The sequence below is a fragment of the Ornithorhynchus anatinus genome, chromosome X1 (genome assembly GCF_004115215.2).
Source record: "Ornithorhynchus anatinus isolate Pmale09 chromosome X1, mOrnAna1.pri.v4, whole genome shotgun sequence".
Lineage (NCBI taxonomy): Eukaryota > Metazoa > Chordata > Mammalia > Monotremata > Ornithorhynchidae > Ornithorhynchus > Ornithorhynchus anatinus.
In genome coordinates this window covers 36,652,090-36,668,284 of record NC_041749.1, presented here as the reverse complement: position 1 = coordinate 36,668,284, position 16,195 = coordinate 36,652,090, and the positions used below count along the sequence as shown (strand labels likewise).

Sequence of the window (16,195 nt, the reverse complement as noted above, 5' to 3'; positions counted from 1 at the left end):
GGAGGGCGTTCCAGGCCAGAAGCAGGACGGGGGCGAGCGGCCTGCGGTGAGATAGGTGAGATTGGGGTACGGTGAGTAGGTTGGCGTCAGGGAGCCCTAGAAGTGTGCGAGCTGGTTTGTGGTGGGAAGAGAGTAAGGAGATGAGGTAGGAGGGGGCAAAGTGGCTCTTTGTGAATAGAGGCCTCTATTATGAACTATCAAATCATAAGATAGTTCAGTTATGCAATGTAGACGGGCTGTTGGCTGTTCCCCTTTGCAGCCGACTCCGGCCCCGATTCCTCGTGCCATCAGTTCCATTCATTTCGTTTCTATCATCTCTCCTCCAAGAGGCTTTCTCTGACAAGCCCCTCGTTTCCTCTTCTCCCCACTCCCTGTGCTCTTGCAATTGGATTTACACCCCTCGTTCACCCCTCCCTCAACCCTGCAGCACTTATATGCCTATCCATAATTCCCTGATATTAATGTCTGTCTCCCCCTTAACACTATAAGCTCGTCGTGGACAGGGAAAGCGTCTGCCGGCTCTGTTATATGATACTCTCCCAAGCGCTTAGTTCGGTGACTTGCACGGCCACCGTCAGTCATTCACTCAGTTGAATTTACTGAGCACTTATAATGTGCAAAGCACTGTACCAAACTCTTGGGAGAGAACAATGTATAACAGTAGACAGACACGGTCGATCCTATTTATTGAGCTCTTACGGTGTGCGGAGCGTGTGCACGTAAGTCCTCAATAAAAGCGATTGATTAATAGCAGTCCCCATAATAAGACTTTTTTTTCATTCATTCATTCATTCAGTTGTATTTATTGAGCGCTTACTGTGGGCAGAGCACTGTCCTAAGCGCTGGGAAAGTACAATTCAGCAGTGAAGGGAGACCATCCCTGCCCACACCAGGCTAGTGATGATGCTGATGCTATTTCTTAAGCGCTTACTATGCGCCAAGTGCTGTTCGAAGCGCTGGAGTAGATAGGAGTTGATCAGGTGGTCCCACGTGGGGCTCACCGTCTTAATCCCCACTTTCCAGACGAGGTCACCGAGGCCCAGAGAAGTTAGGCGACTTGCCCCGAGTCACACAGCTGACAAGTGGTGGAGCCGGGATTCAAATCCACGACCTCTGACTTCTAAGCCCGGGCTCTCTCCACTAAGCCGTGCTGCTTCTCTAGTGATGGGGCTACTGAATTTTAGGGACTGTATTAGTTCCAGCCAGCTCCCACTTCTAGTTCCTCTACAAAGTTTACCTCGTTTGAGCACTTCCCTTCCTCTCCCCCCAAGTATTTTGACTGGGCTTGAACAGTGGGATCACAGCCCATCGCAACTGAACGTAAGTGGCAGATCTGTTTAGCACAGATAATGGCCGATCTGTTAACACAGGCATTTCTAATTTCTAGTCCATTAACAGCAGGCGCCGATTTGCTGAGTAGGGAGTGAAAGATGACACCGGGGGAAAAATCAGCTCAGTTCTCCCTGGCTTCCTCGCCAATCTGACATTAAGGAAGACTCCCTCGGCCGCGCTTACCTGCGCCGGTGCGCGCACGCAAGCAGTTTCTTACGTAACGTGACACACCAAACCCCAAACAAGCTCATGTTGCCAGAGGAGCATCCACTAAGTCCCTGACTCTCTTCAATCCGAATCGAAACCACCCTTTCCATCCTGCCTCACGTACGCACGCGAGAAAATATCGCATTTTTGGTTCCTGTTTTCATGCCTGTTTGAGGGAGCTATTGTATCGTCGCTGTTTTTAAATGTGTTTCTTTTGTATGGGTTAGTTTCTTGGCTCTTGGAAACACGCTTTCAAGCACTTTCCATTATCGCTATGGGAAACGAGTCGGTTTTGCAGATTTTCACTTCCTCTCTTTCCATTGCTCCATTTAGGAGTGTTAATCGGGATATAGTAGTAACGAAGAACTCTCATTCTGGCGGCTAAAGAGCCTGAGTTATCAATATCAAATGCTTAGAGAGGAATAGTTTTCCACAGTCTTTATTAACAGTTTTCTGTATTGCATTTTGCCCTCGATATCGGGCCCATTTCTATAGTATGTGCATAATAGTAATAGTAATTGTGGTGTTTAAGCGCTTACCCCGTGCCGAGCCTTGTGCCGAAGGCTGGGGTAGATCCAGGATAATCGGGTCCCACATGGGGCTCACAGTGTAAATTGGAGGGAGAACGGGGATTGAATCCCCATTTTAGGGAACTGAGGCGCAGAGAAGTGAAGTGATTTGCCCGAGGTCACACAGCAGGTATGTGGCAGAGCTGGGACTAGACCCCAAGTCCTCTGACTCCCAGGCCCGGGCTCTTTCCACGAAGCCGCGCCGCTTCCCAATTATTAAAAATACCGCTTCCCGTTTATTAAAACAAAAGCTTGCTCCTCTTTTGTCATGGGCAATGTTTAAAGTTTGGTATCTGTCAAGCGAGTAGGCGTGCTTCATTTCTTCACTATCACTAGGAGTTCTTTTCTTGGTTTTACACTTCTTCCGAGATGGAATAAATGTGTGAAAGCTCAGTTAGTATGAAAGTGCTGAGCTCTCTCCTCCTCTCCGCCCCGCCTCTGGTCTTAACAGAAGCTAGACGAGAGGGTCCCGTCGTCAGCGAGGGATTCGGAAGGAGGAGCCCAATAACCTGTGGTTCGTTCTTTGTTCTTACTGATATAGTTTGATAATAACAAGGGTGGTATTTGGTAAATGCCGGGGTAGATACGAGCAGAATGAACCGGACACAGTCCCTGTCCCACATGGAACTCGCCGTCTTAATCCCCATTTTACAGGTGAGGTCCCTGAGGTCCAGAAAAGTGAAGTGACTTGCCTCAAGTCACGCAAGCAAGCAAAGTGGCGGAGCCGGGATGAGAAGCCAGGTCCCAACTCCCAGGATTGAGGGCAGCAAGCATGCTTTCATTGTGGGTCCTGAAGAGAGAAGCCTTTATGCGTGGTATACAATGTTATGGATCCTATGACCAGTCAATGTTTTAGAGTTTTCTGGCTCACCGTCCAACTCAGGTGAACCAAGAGAGTGGGAAGTGTGGAGAATCCATCAAAGGTTTCTCGTGGCCAGGTTTGCCGCATCCCCAGGTCTGCTGCTTGGGTGGCACACCCGAGCCGGGAGGGGCGGAGGGAACCAGCCTTGGCTGCCAGGCTTTTGGGGCGAGGGGAGAAGGATTTGGGGCCCAGGTGCATCCCCTGCAGCACCCCGGTTGTGATGGAACACTGGAACCGATACATCTCCGGCCTTCGCTCCACCAGGGTGTTGAGCCGGACTGGACACGCCAAGCCCTGGTGGCTGTACAAACCCTACCCCGTGCCCTAACTCCTGTAATAATAATGATCGTGACAATTGTGGTATTTAAGCACTTACTATGCGCCGGGCACTCTACTAAGCGCTGGGGTTGATGCAAGTAAATGATGTTGGAAGCAGTTCCTCTCCCACGTGGGACATGGGTTCGAATCCCAGCTCTGCCACTTGTCAGCTGTGTGACCGTGGGCAAGTCACTTCACTTCTCTGGGCCTCAGTGACCTCATCTGTCAAATGGGGACTGTGAGCCTCACGTGGGACAACCTGGTTACCCTGTATCTCCCCCAGTGCTTAGAACAGTGCTCTGCGCATAGTAAGCACTTAACAAACACCAACGTTATCATTATTATTATTATTATTATTACTATTATTATTATTATTCCAGAACCAGCCCTGACGTTACTGGGCCGTAGGTAAGTCAAAACAAGCTGGAAGGGGAGAAAGATTTCCTTGTGTGACTGGATTTTTTTCTTTTTTTATCCTGAGGTTACAAAATCAATCTGAAAACTCCATAGCATGTGGCAGAATAATATAATTGAACTCTTTTGGGAAGAAAGCTTATGGACTTAAACTTTTTGATTCACTCAGCGATATTTATTGGGCAATTACTCTGTGCAGAACTCTCTACTAAGCCCTGGGGAGAGTATAATAGAGTTAGTAGACACAATCCCTGCTCTCAAGCACTTTGCTCTGTTGCCTGGGAAGATAGGTATTAAAAATGAATTCCAGGTAAGGGAAGCAGTCGAGTGAAAGGGTATGCACGTCAGTACTGTGGGAAGGATTCAGGGGTACAGTGTAAAAAAAAAAAATAAATCGTGGCATAGATTTTACCGGTGTTGCAGAAACCTGCGTTGCATTTAGTTATTTAGATGTGGCTTGTACCTGTGACTTTCCAAAAGTGGGATGCCTTTTAGAGGCTACAACGTAATCAGATGAAGTTATTTTCTGCAGAGTGATTTTATTTTCTTCTTTCCGCTCATACCAGATGCGATGCAGACCCATCAGCCTTAGCAAACTATGTGGTAGCATTGGTCAAGAAGGACAAACCTGAGAAAGAATTAAAAGCCTTCTGCGCTGATCAGCTGGACGTCTTTCTGCAAAAAGGTAATTCGTGTTTCGCGACCTGTAGATGTATTGCAATTACCGGAGCCAGAAACGTCAAGAGAGAAGACCGAAAGAATCCCAACTAATTTGGGAAATTTGTGCGCGGAGTCCTGTGTTTGCAAATGAGAAAGAGGTGTCACTTGGGGGAAAAAGAGAACTCCGTTTTCCCTCTACCCTCTGTACTTACACTAAACTATAAATTGTCCTGTAGTCATTCTACAATACAACGAGCTTGCAGTATTCTTTTAACCCCCTTTCTTTTTTGTGGTAAGGGAGGGGGACAGATAGGGCATCTTTTCTTTCTTTCTTTTCTCTTTTGTGCATCCATTGAAAGGCATGAGGATTGTCAAGTTGAGGAGAACCTCTGGTATCATTTGGGTAATGAAGAGATTGAAATCATTCTTGATCCTGAGAAAGGGGATAGCTGTTTCACAAACACTTTTTTTTTTTTTTGTGTACGTGCAGTCTTCGAGTAGGGAAGTAAATGAAATTTTCAGTTCCGTAGATCCTCTAAGATCCAGAGATGAGCATTTCTCTTCCCGAAACCTTTGGGACAGTGAGAGACGCTGTGCCTCGATACGAAATGGTGATTAAATCTGAACCCCAAAAGAGAGGTGGAACCATGGAAACTTAAATCCAAACACATGTTTCTTAAGACCTTTGGAGGAAGGAAGCAAATCACTCACTGTTTGCTCAACAGGTTGGAGTCATTTCTCAAAGCGTTCGGAAAAGTACGAGTTGATTTGCTGCTTCTTTGGAAAATGCCTCCGGCTGTAATGATCCTCATGAGATCTCCGGTTGCCGCGCTTAAATTTGCTTTCTGGACTTGATGATGATGATGGCATTTGTTAAGCGCTTACTGTGTGCAAAGCACTGTTCTAAGCGCTGGGGAGGATTCAAGGTGATCAGATTGTCCCACGCGGGGCTCACAGTCTTAATCCCCATTTTACAGATGAGGTAACTGAGGCACAGAGAAGTGAAGTGACTTGCCCAAAGTCACACACCTGACAAGCGGCAGAGCTGGGATTTGAACCCATGCCCTCTGGCTCCCAAGCCCGGGCTCTTTCCACTGAGCCACGCTGCTTCTCTAGGCAGCTCCTAGCACTTCAGTGGGGTGCCCCTCGGTACTTCATTTTGGGCCCTTTTTGTATTCCCGCTCGTACACTCTCATCCCAGCGCTTAGTACAGTGCTCTGCACCCAGTCACTTAATACCATTACTGCTACTGCTCTCTTCACGGGTGAGTAAAACCGCTCACCCCTAGATCTGGATCTCCAGCTCTGCCTCCTGACTTGTTTCCAGCTTTGCCGAAGTGTCTTCACCCGGCTGTCTCACCACCACTTCAAACGTAACCTTGTTGAAAAGCGAACTCCCCCTGCCCCCTCCTTAATCGGTGGTATTTGTTGAGCACTTACTGTGTACAGAGCACCGAACCGAGCACTTGGCAGAGTACAGTAGAGTAGGCAGATCTGATCCCTGTCCTTGAGGAGCTTAAACTTCATTTGCGTCTCTCAGTCAGCTCCCCCTTTTACACGGGGATTGGGCCCCACGTGAGACAGGGATTGCGTCCAACCCTATTTGCTTCTATCCATCCCAGCACTTAATACAGTACCCGGCACATAATAAGCGCTTCCCAAATACCATTTGGTATTTACAAGCGTACCCCACGATAAACCCGTGAGTTATTACCGGTACATCTCTGTTTTCATCGAATGGCTGTATCATGGGGTGTATTTTTCCATACGGTTTCATATGAAACCTGTTAGGTTCTGTTCCAGAACCAGCCCCGACGTTACCGGGCCGTAGGTAAGTCAAAACGAGCTGGAAGGGGAGAAATATTTCCTTGAATGAGTGGATTTTTTTTTTTTTATCCTGAGGTTACAAAATCAATCTGAAAACTCCATAGCATGTGGCAGAATAATATAAACGAACCTGTAGCCTTAGAACCCCCTTTGATCCTTCTCATTCACCCAAATTCTGCCAGCTCCTCCTCAGTAATACTTCTCAACTCTCTCTTTTCCTCTCTTCCTTCAGAAACAATACCCATTAAGTCATTTCATGTATGCATTATGACTATCCCCAGCCTGCTTGCCTCCTGTATGTGTCTGTCTCTACTCTTATATGCATATATATAAAATATAAATCTAGCACTCAACAAATAACAGACTTCTAAGCACTGAGAAAGATACAAACTTATCAGGGTGGACACAGCCCCTTTCACATATGGGGCTTACAGTCTCTGTAGGAAGGGTTAGGATTTAATCTCCATTTCACAGATGAGGAAACTGAGGCGCAGAGAATTTAAGCGACTTGCCCAAAGTCACACAGCCGACAAGTGGCGGAGTTGGGATTAGAACCCAGGTCCTCTGATACCCTGGGCTCTTTCTGCTAAGCCACGCTGCCTGTCAGTAGATCCTAAAATAAGCCAAGTTTTTAAACCTGGAGGAATCTTAATCAAGTGCCAGTTTTTAAATAGTTCGGCCTTAAGATAAACAGGTATTCTCCATGATATTTGCAATCCAAATATTAATCCTTGTTGCATTTTTTTTTCCTGTTTTTTCAGAAACCTCAGGTTTTGTGGATAAGCTTTTTGAAAGCCTGTATACGAAGAACTACCTGCCTCCGTTGGAAACAGCAAAACCAGAGCCAAAGCCCACTGTTCCGGAAAAGGGGGAGGTGAAAGAAGAGGTAAAGTTGCTGTTAACCCAGAGTCTCTCGAATCCCACGTGGGCTCCAAAGCCTTATTGCAAATATTGGAACATTTCCCCAGTTGTGCACCTTTGCAAAGCCAAATTGGGGTCCCAAAGACTGCCCAAATACTTCCAACGGTCAAAGGAAATTCTACCGTGGGGTTCCTTTGCCGCTGCTGGCCGTTTTTTGTTCAGATCAGTTTTTACGTCGATTTCGTTCTTCATTTTTTTCCCTCTGGTTGCCCTGAAAATGACGCTGGAGCGTCTCTCGGGAGCCCGGGAAGGGCCTCAGCCCTGTGGCTTCAGGGCCGAGTCCCTTTGCGGAGGAATTGATTACAGCGAGGGTGGTTGGCTCAGCGCCGGTCGGACTCCCTGGCCCCCGCCGAGCCTTTTCCGTCCAAAACCCATTTCCGACCAAGCGGCTACAGCTTAGAGCCGGTAGTTGTGCCGGACGGCCGCCGCAGGCTTTTTCTGCCCCCGTGAGCCAGCTGTTTTTTCAGGGTTTCTGTCAGTCGTATTTATTGAGCACCTACTGTGTGCAGAGCACTGTACTAAGCCCTTAGGAGAGTACGATATAACGGGTGCACCCCGTGCCCACGACGAGCCTACAGTCTATAAGGACTGCTGGGCCTACCCGCCTCGTAAATCACCCTAAGCGGCTCCTGGGTCCAAAACGGTCATCTCGGATGGCCCAGTGGGATGCCAGACCCTGGATTAGAACCCGGGACTCCTGGGTTTTGTTTTTTGATTTTTAATGGGATGTGCTAAGCACTTAACTATATGTCAAACACTGTTGTAAGCGCTGGGGTAGACCCTGGTTAAGTCGGACACTGTCGTCGTCCCGCGGGAGGCTCACAGTCTGAGGTTTGCAGAGCCAATAGCAGGGGTGCTCTAAGAATACGATGTGAGAAGCAGTGCGGTCTAATGGACAGATCCCGGGCCTGGGGGCCAGAAGGACCCGGGTTCTATTCATTCATTCATTCAATAGTATTTATTGAGCGCCTGCTATGTGCAGAGCACTGTACTAAGCGCTTGGAATGTAGAATTCAGCAACGGATACAAGTCCCTGCCCGACGACGGGCTCACGGTCTAATCGGGGGAGACAGACAAAAACAATAGCAATAAATAAAATCAAGGGGATGTACATCTCATTAACAAAATAAATAGGGTAATAAAAATATATACAAATGAGCAGACGAGCACAGTGCTGAGGGGAGGGGAAGGGAGAGGGGGAGGAGCAGAGGGAAAGGGGGGGAAAAGGGGGCTTAGCAGAGGGAAAAGGGGAAGCTCAGTCCCGGCTCCACCACTGGTCTGCTGTGTGACCTTGGGCAAGTCACCTCTCTGTGCCGCAGTTCCCTCATCTGGAAAATGGGGTTGAAGACCGTGAGCCCCACGTGGGACGTGGGCTCTCTCCAACCTCGTCTCTACTCCAGCGCTTAGAACAGCGCCCGGCTGGTAGTTAGCGCTTAACAAAAACCACTCAAAGACATTATGTACGTTATTCTGATTTGAATGATTCGGCATTAAAGTAAAATGCCTATGATTGGGAAGGTTGAATGAGACCTCTTCGTGGCTCAGTGAGAAGCAGCGTGGCTCAGTGGAAAAAGCATGGGCTTTGGAGTCAGAGGTCATGGGTTCAAATCCCGGCTCGGCCACTTGTCAACTGGGTGACTTTGGGCAAGTCACTTAACTTCTCTGGGCCTCAGTTCCCTCATCTGTAAAATGGGGATTAAGACTGTGAGCCCCACGTGGGACAACCTGATTCCCCCTGTGTCTACCCCAGCGCTTAGAACAGTGCTCGGCACATAGTAAGCGCTTAACAGATACCAACATTATTATTATTATTATTAAACCTCTTCTCCAGTCCTCACCTACCCACTTGTGGCGTTTTGTATACTATATTTGATATTAACATTTATAAATGAACTTTTATTGCTATATTCGAGTATATAATGTCAAAAGCTCACTCAGCCGACGGCTTTCAGAGCCCCTCTGTGGGAACGTCTCAAAAAACGTAACTTCCGACCCGAATCTCTTCAGATAATTGATGAGTTTCTGCAACATATTCATCCTATTTTCAATAAATTATAGGCTGGTATGTAGAAATAATTATAGCAGTGACTGTGATTTTGAACAAAGGGGAATAAATCTGATCCCCCTTAGTTTAAAAAGAGATAATGCTAAGTGGTGTAGCTACCCTGCTTTACATATAATTGCAAAATATAATTCAGAGTCACGGCTGATGGTTTTAATTCCCGGAAAAGTATCGGTAGCTCTCCTCGGCGTGCCCGATTCCCTCCAGCGTTTCTGCTGCTCCCCAAGATTTCGAAATGAGCGGAACATTTTGAAGGGTACCAGGCTGACGGGATAATTGTGTTGAATTTATGAGCGGAAGGCTTCCGCTCACTGGAGGAGGGAGGCACAATGTAATAGTGGAAAGACAAGTCTGAGTTCCGCCTGTGACGGGAGAGGAATCGGTCGAAGTGCTGCCGTTTGCAGGGCAAGAGGAAGAATTTCAGTCGTGTGCTGTGCGGATTGTTCCTTCGCCCCGCGGGCTCTCTCTATCATCCGTGGTATTCGCCGAGCGCTTGCTGTGTGCAGAGCACTGTCCTGAGCGCTTGGGGGAATTGCGTGGCTAGAGAAGCAGCGTGGCTCAGCGGAAGGAGCCCGGGCTTGGGAGTCAGAGGTCGTAGGTTCGAGTCCCGGCTCCGCCACTTGGCAGCTGTGTGACTGCGGGCAAGTCACTTCACTTCTCTGGGCCTCAGTTACCGCATATGGAAGATGGGGATTAACTGTGAGCCTCAGGTGGGGCAACCTGATCACCCTGTATCTCCCCCAGCGCTTAGAACAGTGCTCTGCACATAGTAAGCGCTTAACAGATACCAACGTTATTATTATCATCATCAACTCTCCCGAGAGTTCGTGCCACAGTTTGGTAGACACGTTCCCATTGGTCCCCCGTGGACTTGCACCTGCACCACACCGAATCGTTGGGGCCACTTCGGCTAATGCCGATTTGCCGGACGACGCTATCGACACCTGCCTGGAGGAGAACCCTAACTGATGGGTCCCAACCTGGCTAAAGTAGGGGGTTCTCCTGTTAGGCCACATGGCGTACTGTGGCTGTGAAATCTCGTGGCTCAGTGGAAAGAGCACGGGCTTTGGAGTCAGAGGTCATGGGTCCGAATCCCGGCTCTGCCGCTTGTCAGCTGTGTGACTTTGGGCAACTTAACTTCTCTGAGCCTCAGTTCCCTCATCTGTAAAATGGGGATTAAGACCGTGAGCCCCACGCGAGACAACCTCATTCCCTTGTGTCTCCCCCAGCGCTTAGAACAGTGCCCTGCACATAGTAAGCGCTTAACAAATACCAACATTATTAACATTATTAAATCTTGAGCTTGGCAGTGAGCGGAGGAACCTTAGTGTGGTAGATGGTGGGGGCGGGTACTAGTGGACACCGCGGTGAAACCTAGGCCGCGACAGGAGGTAGGGCAGAATGCGCTTTTCGGAGTCCAGGGAAAAAGGAGAATTTTGTATCCATTTTGCTTCAGGGGAGGTGATCGAAAGTCCTCGGGAATTGAGCCGTCCTGGTTTACAGAGGGAGGTCTGAGGACCATTTGCCAAGTGGCACCAAGGAGAAAGTCTTCTTTAAGCATACCTTATTCCGCAGAATAAAAAGGAACTTATTTCCAGTGGAAGCGCTCGACTGCTGTTTACCGCCCGACTGAGAGGAGTATAAATTCCGTCATTTAAATTTGCCGTGATTGTGCTCCATAAAAGAAATTCTCTGAGTAAAAAAGATGGTTCCCCTGAATTTTTCCATGCCAGCGGTGTAACTTTAGTATCCGAATAAATCGATATACGAAAGAATTGAATACGTAAAATGGTTGCCATATTTTGGCTGCCATTTTAGGTAAACCACGTCATAGTAGTAGTATTTGCCTTTTCATTTGGGTGTGTACTTTGTAGGGCCAGAAACATTATGAAATTTATTATTAGAAGTGGTAATATTAAGCACCGGTGGGATTCTGTACCGAGGGCTAGGAAAAAATGGCAGGTTTTATTTATTCATTTTTGGTATTTGTTAATAATGTCGGTATTTGTTAAGCGCTTACTATGTGCAGAGCACTGTTCTAAGCGCTGGGGTAGATACAGGGTCATCGGGTCGTTCCACGAGAGGCTCACGGTTAATCCCCATTTTACAGAAGAGGTAACTGAGGCCCAGAGAAGTGAAGTGACTTGCCCACAGTCACCCAGCTGCCAAGTGGCAGAGCCGGGATTCGAACCCCTGACCTCTGACTCCCAAGTCCGGGCTCTTTCCACGGAGCCACGCCGCTTCTCTAAAATCCTTTACTATGTGCTAGGCACTGTACTAAGCTCTGGTGAGACTGTGTCCAACTCCCTAGCCCTTCAGGAGTCACAATCTAATAATAATAAACGATAAATGATAATGTTGATCGTTATAATTATTAAATTATCTAAATTATAATAATCTCTAAAAATGTGGAGAAGGGTCTAAGCGCCTAGCGAGCACCAAGCACTGTGCTAAGTGCCGAGATAGATGCAAGGTAATCAAATCAGACGGTCTCTGTTCCACACCGGGGTTCACCGTCTAAGGTGAAGGGAGAGCCAGAACTTTATCCCCACTTTACAGATGAGGAAACGCTGAGAGATGATCTTGACAAGCCTCCCCCAGAAGATGTCGTTCCGTCTTCTAATGTTTTGGAAACCACTTTAAGCGATTCGATTGCATAACGGAGCTGAGAATTTTAGGGTAGGGACAGAAGCAAGGACGTCCCAAAGTGTCTTGAGGTGGAGGAAGGTCAAGGAATCCAGTAGCCTCTGAGCAGAGGAGAGATAGAGGCATTTTTTTTGTTGTTTATTGTGGTATTTGGCAATAATTATCATCGTGGTCCTTGTTAAGCGCTTAATATGCGCCAAGCACTGTTCTAAGCGCTGGGGTAGATACAAGGTAATCAGGTTGGACACAGCGCAACAGTTGATGAGTTTGTTTTCTCGGGCAGTTCATTTCCTAGCCGTGGTCATCTGCATGTTGGACCACTGTCATCTAGCAGAGTCCCAGCTAGGCTCCACATCTTCAGCCCAGATATTGCCTTGGGACCTAAAAGGGCGTGTGGGCCTCATTAGCCAAGAAGAGGGAGGAAAGAGCGGTTTTCCCACATTTATAGAGATCTCTGGGCCCTCTAAATCCTGGCATCGAAGCAGAGTGGCCTAGCGGATAGAGCACGGGCTGGGAAACTCAGAATACCTGGGTCCGCCGCACGACCCTGGTCCGGGCACTTCTGTGCTTCAGTTACCTCATCTGTAAAATGGCGATGAAGACTGTGAGCCCTGTGTGGGACAGTGACCTTGACCAACCCGATTAACGTGTATCTACCACAGTGCTTAATACAGTGCCTGGGACATAGCGCTTAACAAGTTCCTTAAAAAAAACAAAGTTGCAGGTGCACAAAGGAACGACAGCCACTCACTGTGCTTTCCCACCGGCCATCCCAGCATTTGGAGTCTGTATATGGGGCCGTGATCAGCCCAGACCCCGGCAGGGTGTTTTTTCGTTTTGTTGGTTTTTTGTTTTCATTTTTTTAATGAAGCCCGGCCCCTGGACCGCCGTCAGGGACCTGTGGGCGGAAGCAGCCTATTTCGGCGCTCTGGCGGATCACTGGGCTCTAAATGAACTCTCAGTACTTAACATCCATTTGCCGGCGTCATGTCCGCGCCGCCAGAGCTCAGATACGATAGGGAACGTGCGTTTGGCTCTCCCAAGCCTCTGGCACGATGCTCCTCTGTTCGGCAGACGCCTCCGAACGTGGCAGTTCCTCTTACAACACGTGGAATCGTTCGGCTTGTTCTAACGGTTATTTCTCTACAGGTATTTCAGGAGGCGGCAGAAGAAGAGCGAGACGTCCGAAAAAAGAAATACTCCAGTCCCCAAAAGATCGTTTCCGAGTCCAGCGAACGAAGGTTTGTATTTCCCTTTAGATTACATAACAGATCTCCCCGCCCCCCGTTCGCCTTGCGGAGGCCTGAAATAGTGGGAATAGCTGACTACCCTCCCTGTCCCCATCAGGAAGAAGGAGACGAGAGTGCTCAATAAATAGCATTGATCGATCGATGCCTCTCCTCAAGTGCCGCTCTCTTGTCTTTGTTCCCGATGACTCCCCTGTTTTCTGTTCCCTTTCTTCTCTGCCGCTAAACACCATTACCGCGAGCCCAGAGGTGGAGCAGTCGGTCTCCTTTGAGAGTAGGATGAAGTGTTCCATCGGTGTGGCCGGGTTAGGGATGCTCCAGTTCAGAGCCGTCCCTATTTAGCCCCTCTTCCTGAAGTGTGAGCCCTGGGCTGCTGTGTCATCGTCGCTGCAAAGATCGTTTTTTAGGGGACGATGTCTCGTTGCAGTTCTCCCTGCGTATCCCTCGTGCCTCCTGCGATTTTTTTTTTTCTCCCCCTTCCCACCCCTCCTCTAATTTTGGATTCGCCTCCGTTCGTTCTTTCACCCCTCCCAGGGAAGTGAAGCTGGGGATATTTTTCTTCCTGTGCTTTCTTTTCCCCCCTCCCCGCCTCCGTAATGGATCAGAGGGACTAGGCGGTCATCTTTTAGGTGCCTTTTGGAAGAGGGCGGAAGTTATGAAGATAGGGAATACGAGGAGGAGAGAGCTTTACAGACCAAACCGGTTCGAGGGCGTGGCTTTCGAAGCCAGGGTATGGCTTATATATCCGTCTATTATAGGACCCGGGAAAAAAAAAGAGAAGATGGGAAGTGGAGAGAGTACGACAGATACTATGAGCGCAGTGAATTATACCGAGATAAGTACGACTGGAGAAGAGGCAGAAGTAAAAGCCGGAGTAAAAGCCGAGGATTAAGTCGCAGTCGGAGTCGAAGCCGGGGGAGAAGCAAAGACCGGGATCCGAACCGAAATGTTGGTGAGTAGGAAGAGCCGCTGCGAAACGTTAATCCAGAAATCCTCCCGCCTGAGGGCACTGGTAATCTGCTGTTTTGAGGCACTGGAATCGGGTGTGTGTGTGTTATATATATCCGAGCGGAGTCAAAATTGATTTATCCATTTTTGTAGGTAATATTAGGCAGAGGAGTTGGACCAGAAATGTATTGATTTATAAAATAGTCTAGTAAAAGTGTAATTTTTTGGTCATTTTGTGCCGGGATGTTTATACTAGGTCTCTTAAGAGTTGATGTGTCTACTACAAATAGGTTATTAGGTGTTTAGAATTCAGAATTGATTAACTGTAAAGAATGCAAAGCGATCAACAGTTATTCTAACCTTGGCTCCCTGGGATTTCGACTTTGCTGTCTTGGGCAAAAGTCGCCGTGAAGGGCTATGACTCTTCAGTAAACGAACCGGGATCGTTGTTGCTCAGGAATAGAGTCCGTCATTCGTCAAAATATGGAGGTCATGTGACGACAGCATCTCCTGCTGAGTGTCAGGTCGATGATTCCGTTGGCTTTTATTTTTGGAAAGGTTAATTGTGAACCCAATGGGCGATGTTTTCATTTAGTCCGTGGGGCCAACTCCAGCCCCGGTTCGGAATGATGTCATTCTGCCCCATTTGAAAAACCAGCCCGACTCATCTCTGCTGTATCTGTTTGTCTGTCTGTGTGTTTGTCCGCTTCTCCCTAAAGCAGAGCACAGGGAAAGATCAAAATTCAAGAGCGAAAGGAACGACCTGGAGAGTTCTTACGTCCCTGCGTCGGCCCCCCCCAGTAACTCTTCTGAACAGTATTCCACCGGGGCCCAGTCTATCCCCAGCGCTGTTACTGTGATTGCACCTGCTCGCCACCCTGAGAACACGACAGAAAGCTGGTCTAATTACTATAACAATCATAGCTCTTCCAATTCCTTTGGCAGAAACCCACCACCAAAGAGACGATGTAGAGATTACGATGGTAAAATGACTTGAATTCTTTTCCCCCCCCTACGCAAGCCACAAAAGAGTCGAACGGCGGTTGAAAACTAAATGTCGCACAGATTACCGCCTACCGTTTAATGACGTGTGAATCTGTGTTTTACTGAGATGGAGACGGAGAAAAAAACTCCTCTCCCAACAGCGTGTTTTCTTGTCGGGTTTTATGTTCCGGGGGCCTGGCCGGGAAAAAGATTTGTACCGTGCTGATTGCTCTTGCTCTCGGTAGTCTCCCGAAGTAAAGATTTCAGAGTGGGCCTGACCCCCTAAAAAGGCTCCTGAAGCTTAAATGAGTCTCCTGCTTTCAAGTGGTTTCCTCGACCTGCCACTGATATAATTAGAGGCAATAAACGTGGGGATTTAATGTCAGTGTTTTTGATTTCACAATGCAGTGCAGATCAACTAGGCGACCCAGACCCGATCTGTGTCCCTCATCTTCCCCCTCTCATCCCGTTGTAGCTTGAAATATCTCTAAGCGTTTCTGGGAATGATGCAGGACGACGATAATTAGACCGCCTCGTGGCTCTGACACGGCACGGTACTGGACAAGACCCTTAGACCAACAGAGGTTCCGTCCGTAACTATGAAGTGTGGACGATCTCACCTGCCAGAATCTGGTTCTTTTTGACTCAGTAATATCAGGAGCACCTTGAAATCTCTAATGAAAATTACCGTGTCAGTGTTAAGTGGTGTTCTGTAGTTAGTTTTAGTGGAATGTAAATGGTTAGTAACGGGATTCTGTTTTTTTTGTTTTTGTTTTCTGTTGTTTTTTTTGGTTGCAGAAAGAGGCTTTTGTGTACTTGGTGATCTTTGTCAGTTTGATCACGGAAATGATCCCCTAGTAGTTGACGAAGTCGCTCTGCCAAGTATGATCCCTTTCCCGCCCCCACCCCCCGGACTGCCTCCCCCTCCTCCTCCTGGGATATTACTGCCGCCATTGCCCGGCCCGGGTCCGGGGCCCGGCCCGGGTCCGGGGCCCGGTCCGGGGCCCGGCCCCGGCCCCGGCCCCGGTCCCGGCCCCGTGCCTGGTCCCGGCCCGGGCTCGGGTCATAATATGAGACTTCCAGTACCCCAAGGACACGGTCAACCTCCACCTTCTGTTGTGCTTCCAGTACCAAGTAAGTTCCACTATTGCTTGTCTTTTTCGCTCCTTAATTAAAATCACATATCTAACTCTTTTGTC

At 48.3% G+C, this 16,195-nt stretch overlaps 1 protein-coding gene across 3 annotated transcripts in view; it reads left to right on the top strand.

Annotated features, from left to right (window-relative positions):
- RBM27 (RNA binding motif protein 27) overlaps positions 1–16,195 on the top strand; it is a 71,833-nt gene that overhangs the window by 15,146 nt on the left and 40,492 nt on the right. For 2 of the 3 annotated variants that reach the window (XM_029051058.2, XM_029051059.2), the window contains exons 2-7: positions 4,269–4,387; positions 6,950–7,074; positions 12,967–13,058; positions 13,823–14,016; positions 14,735–14,995; positions 15,795–16,130. In XM_029051058.2, coding sequence (XP_028906891.1) covers positions 4,269–4,387; positions 6,950–7,074; positions 12,967–13,058; positions 13,823–14,016; positions 14,735–14,995; positions 15,795–16,130 — 1,127 coding nt within the window. Of the gene's footprint in view, positions 1–4,268; positions 4,388–6,949; positions 7,075–12,966; positions 13,059–13,822; positions 14,017–14,731; positions 14,996–15,794; positions 16,131–16,195 lie in introns of all 3 variants that reach the window. The other variant, XM_029051060.2, reaches the window with a different exon arrangement.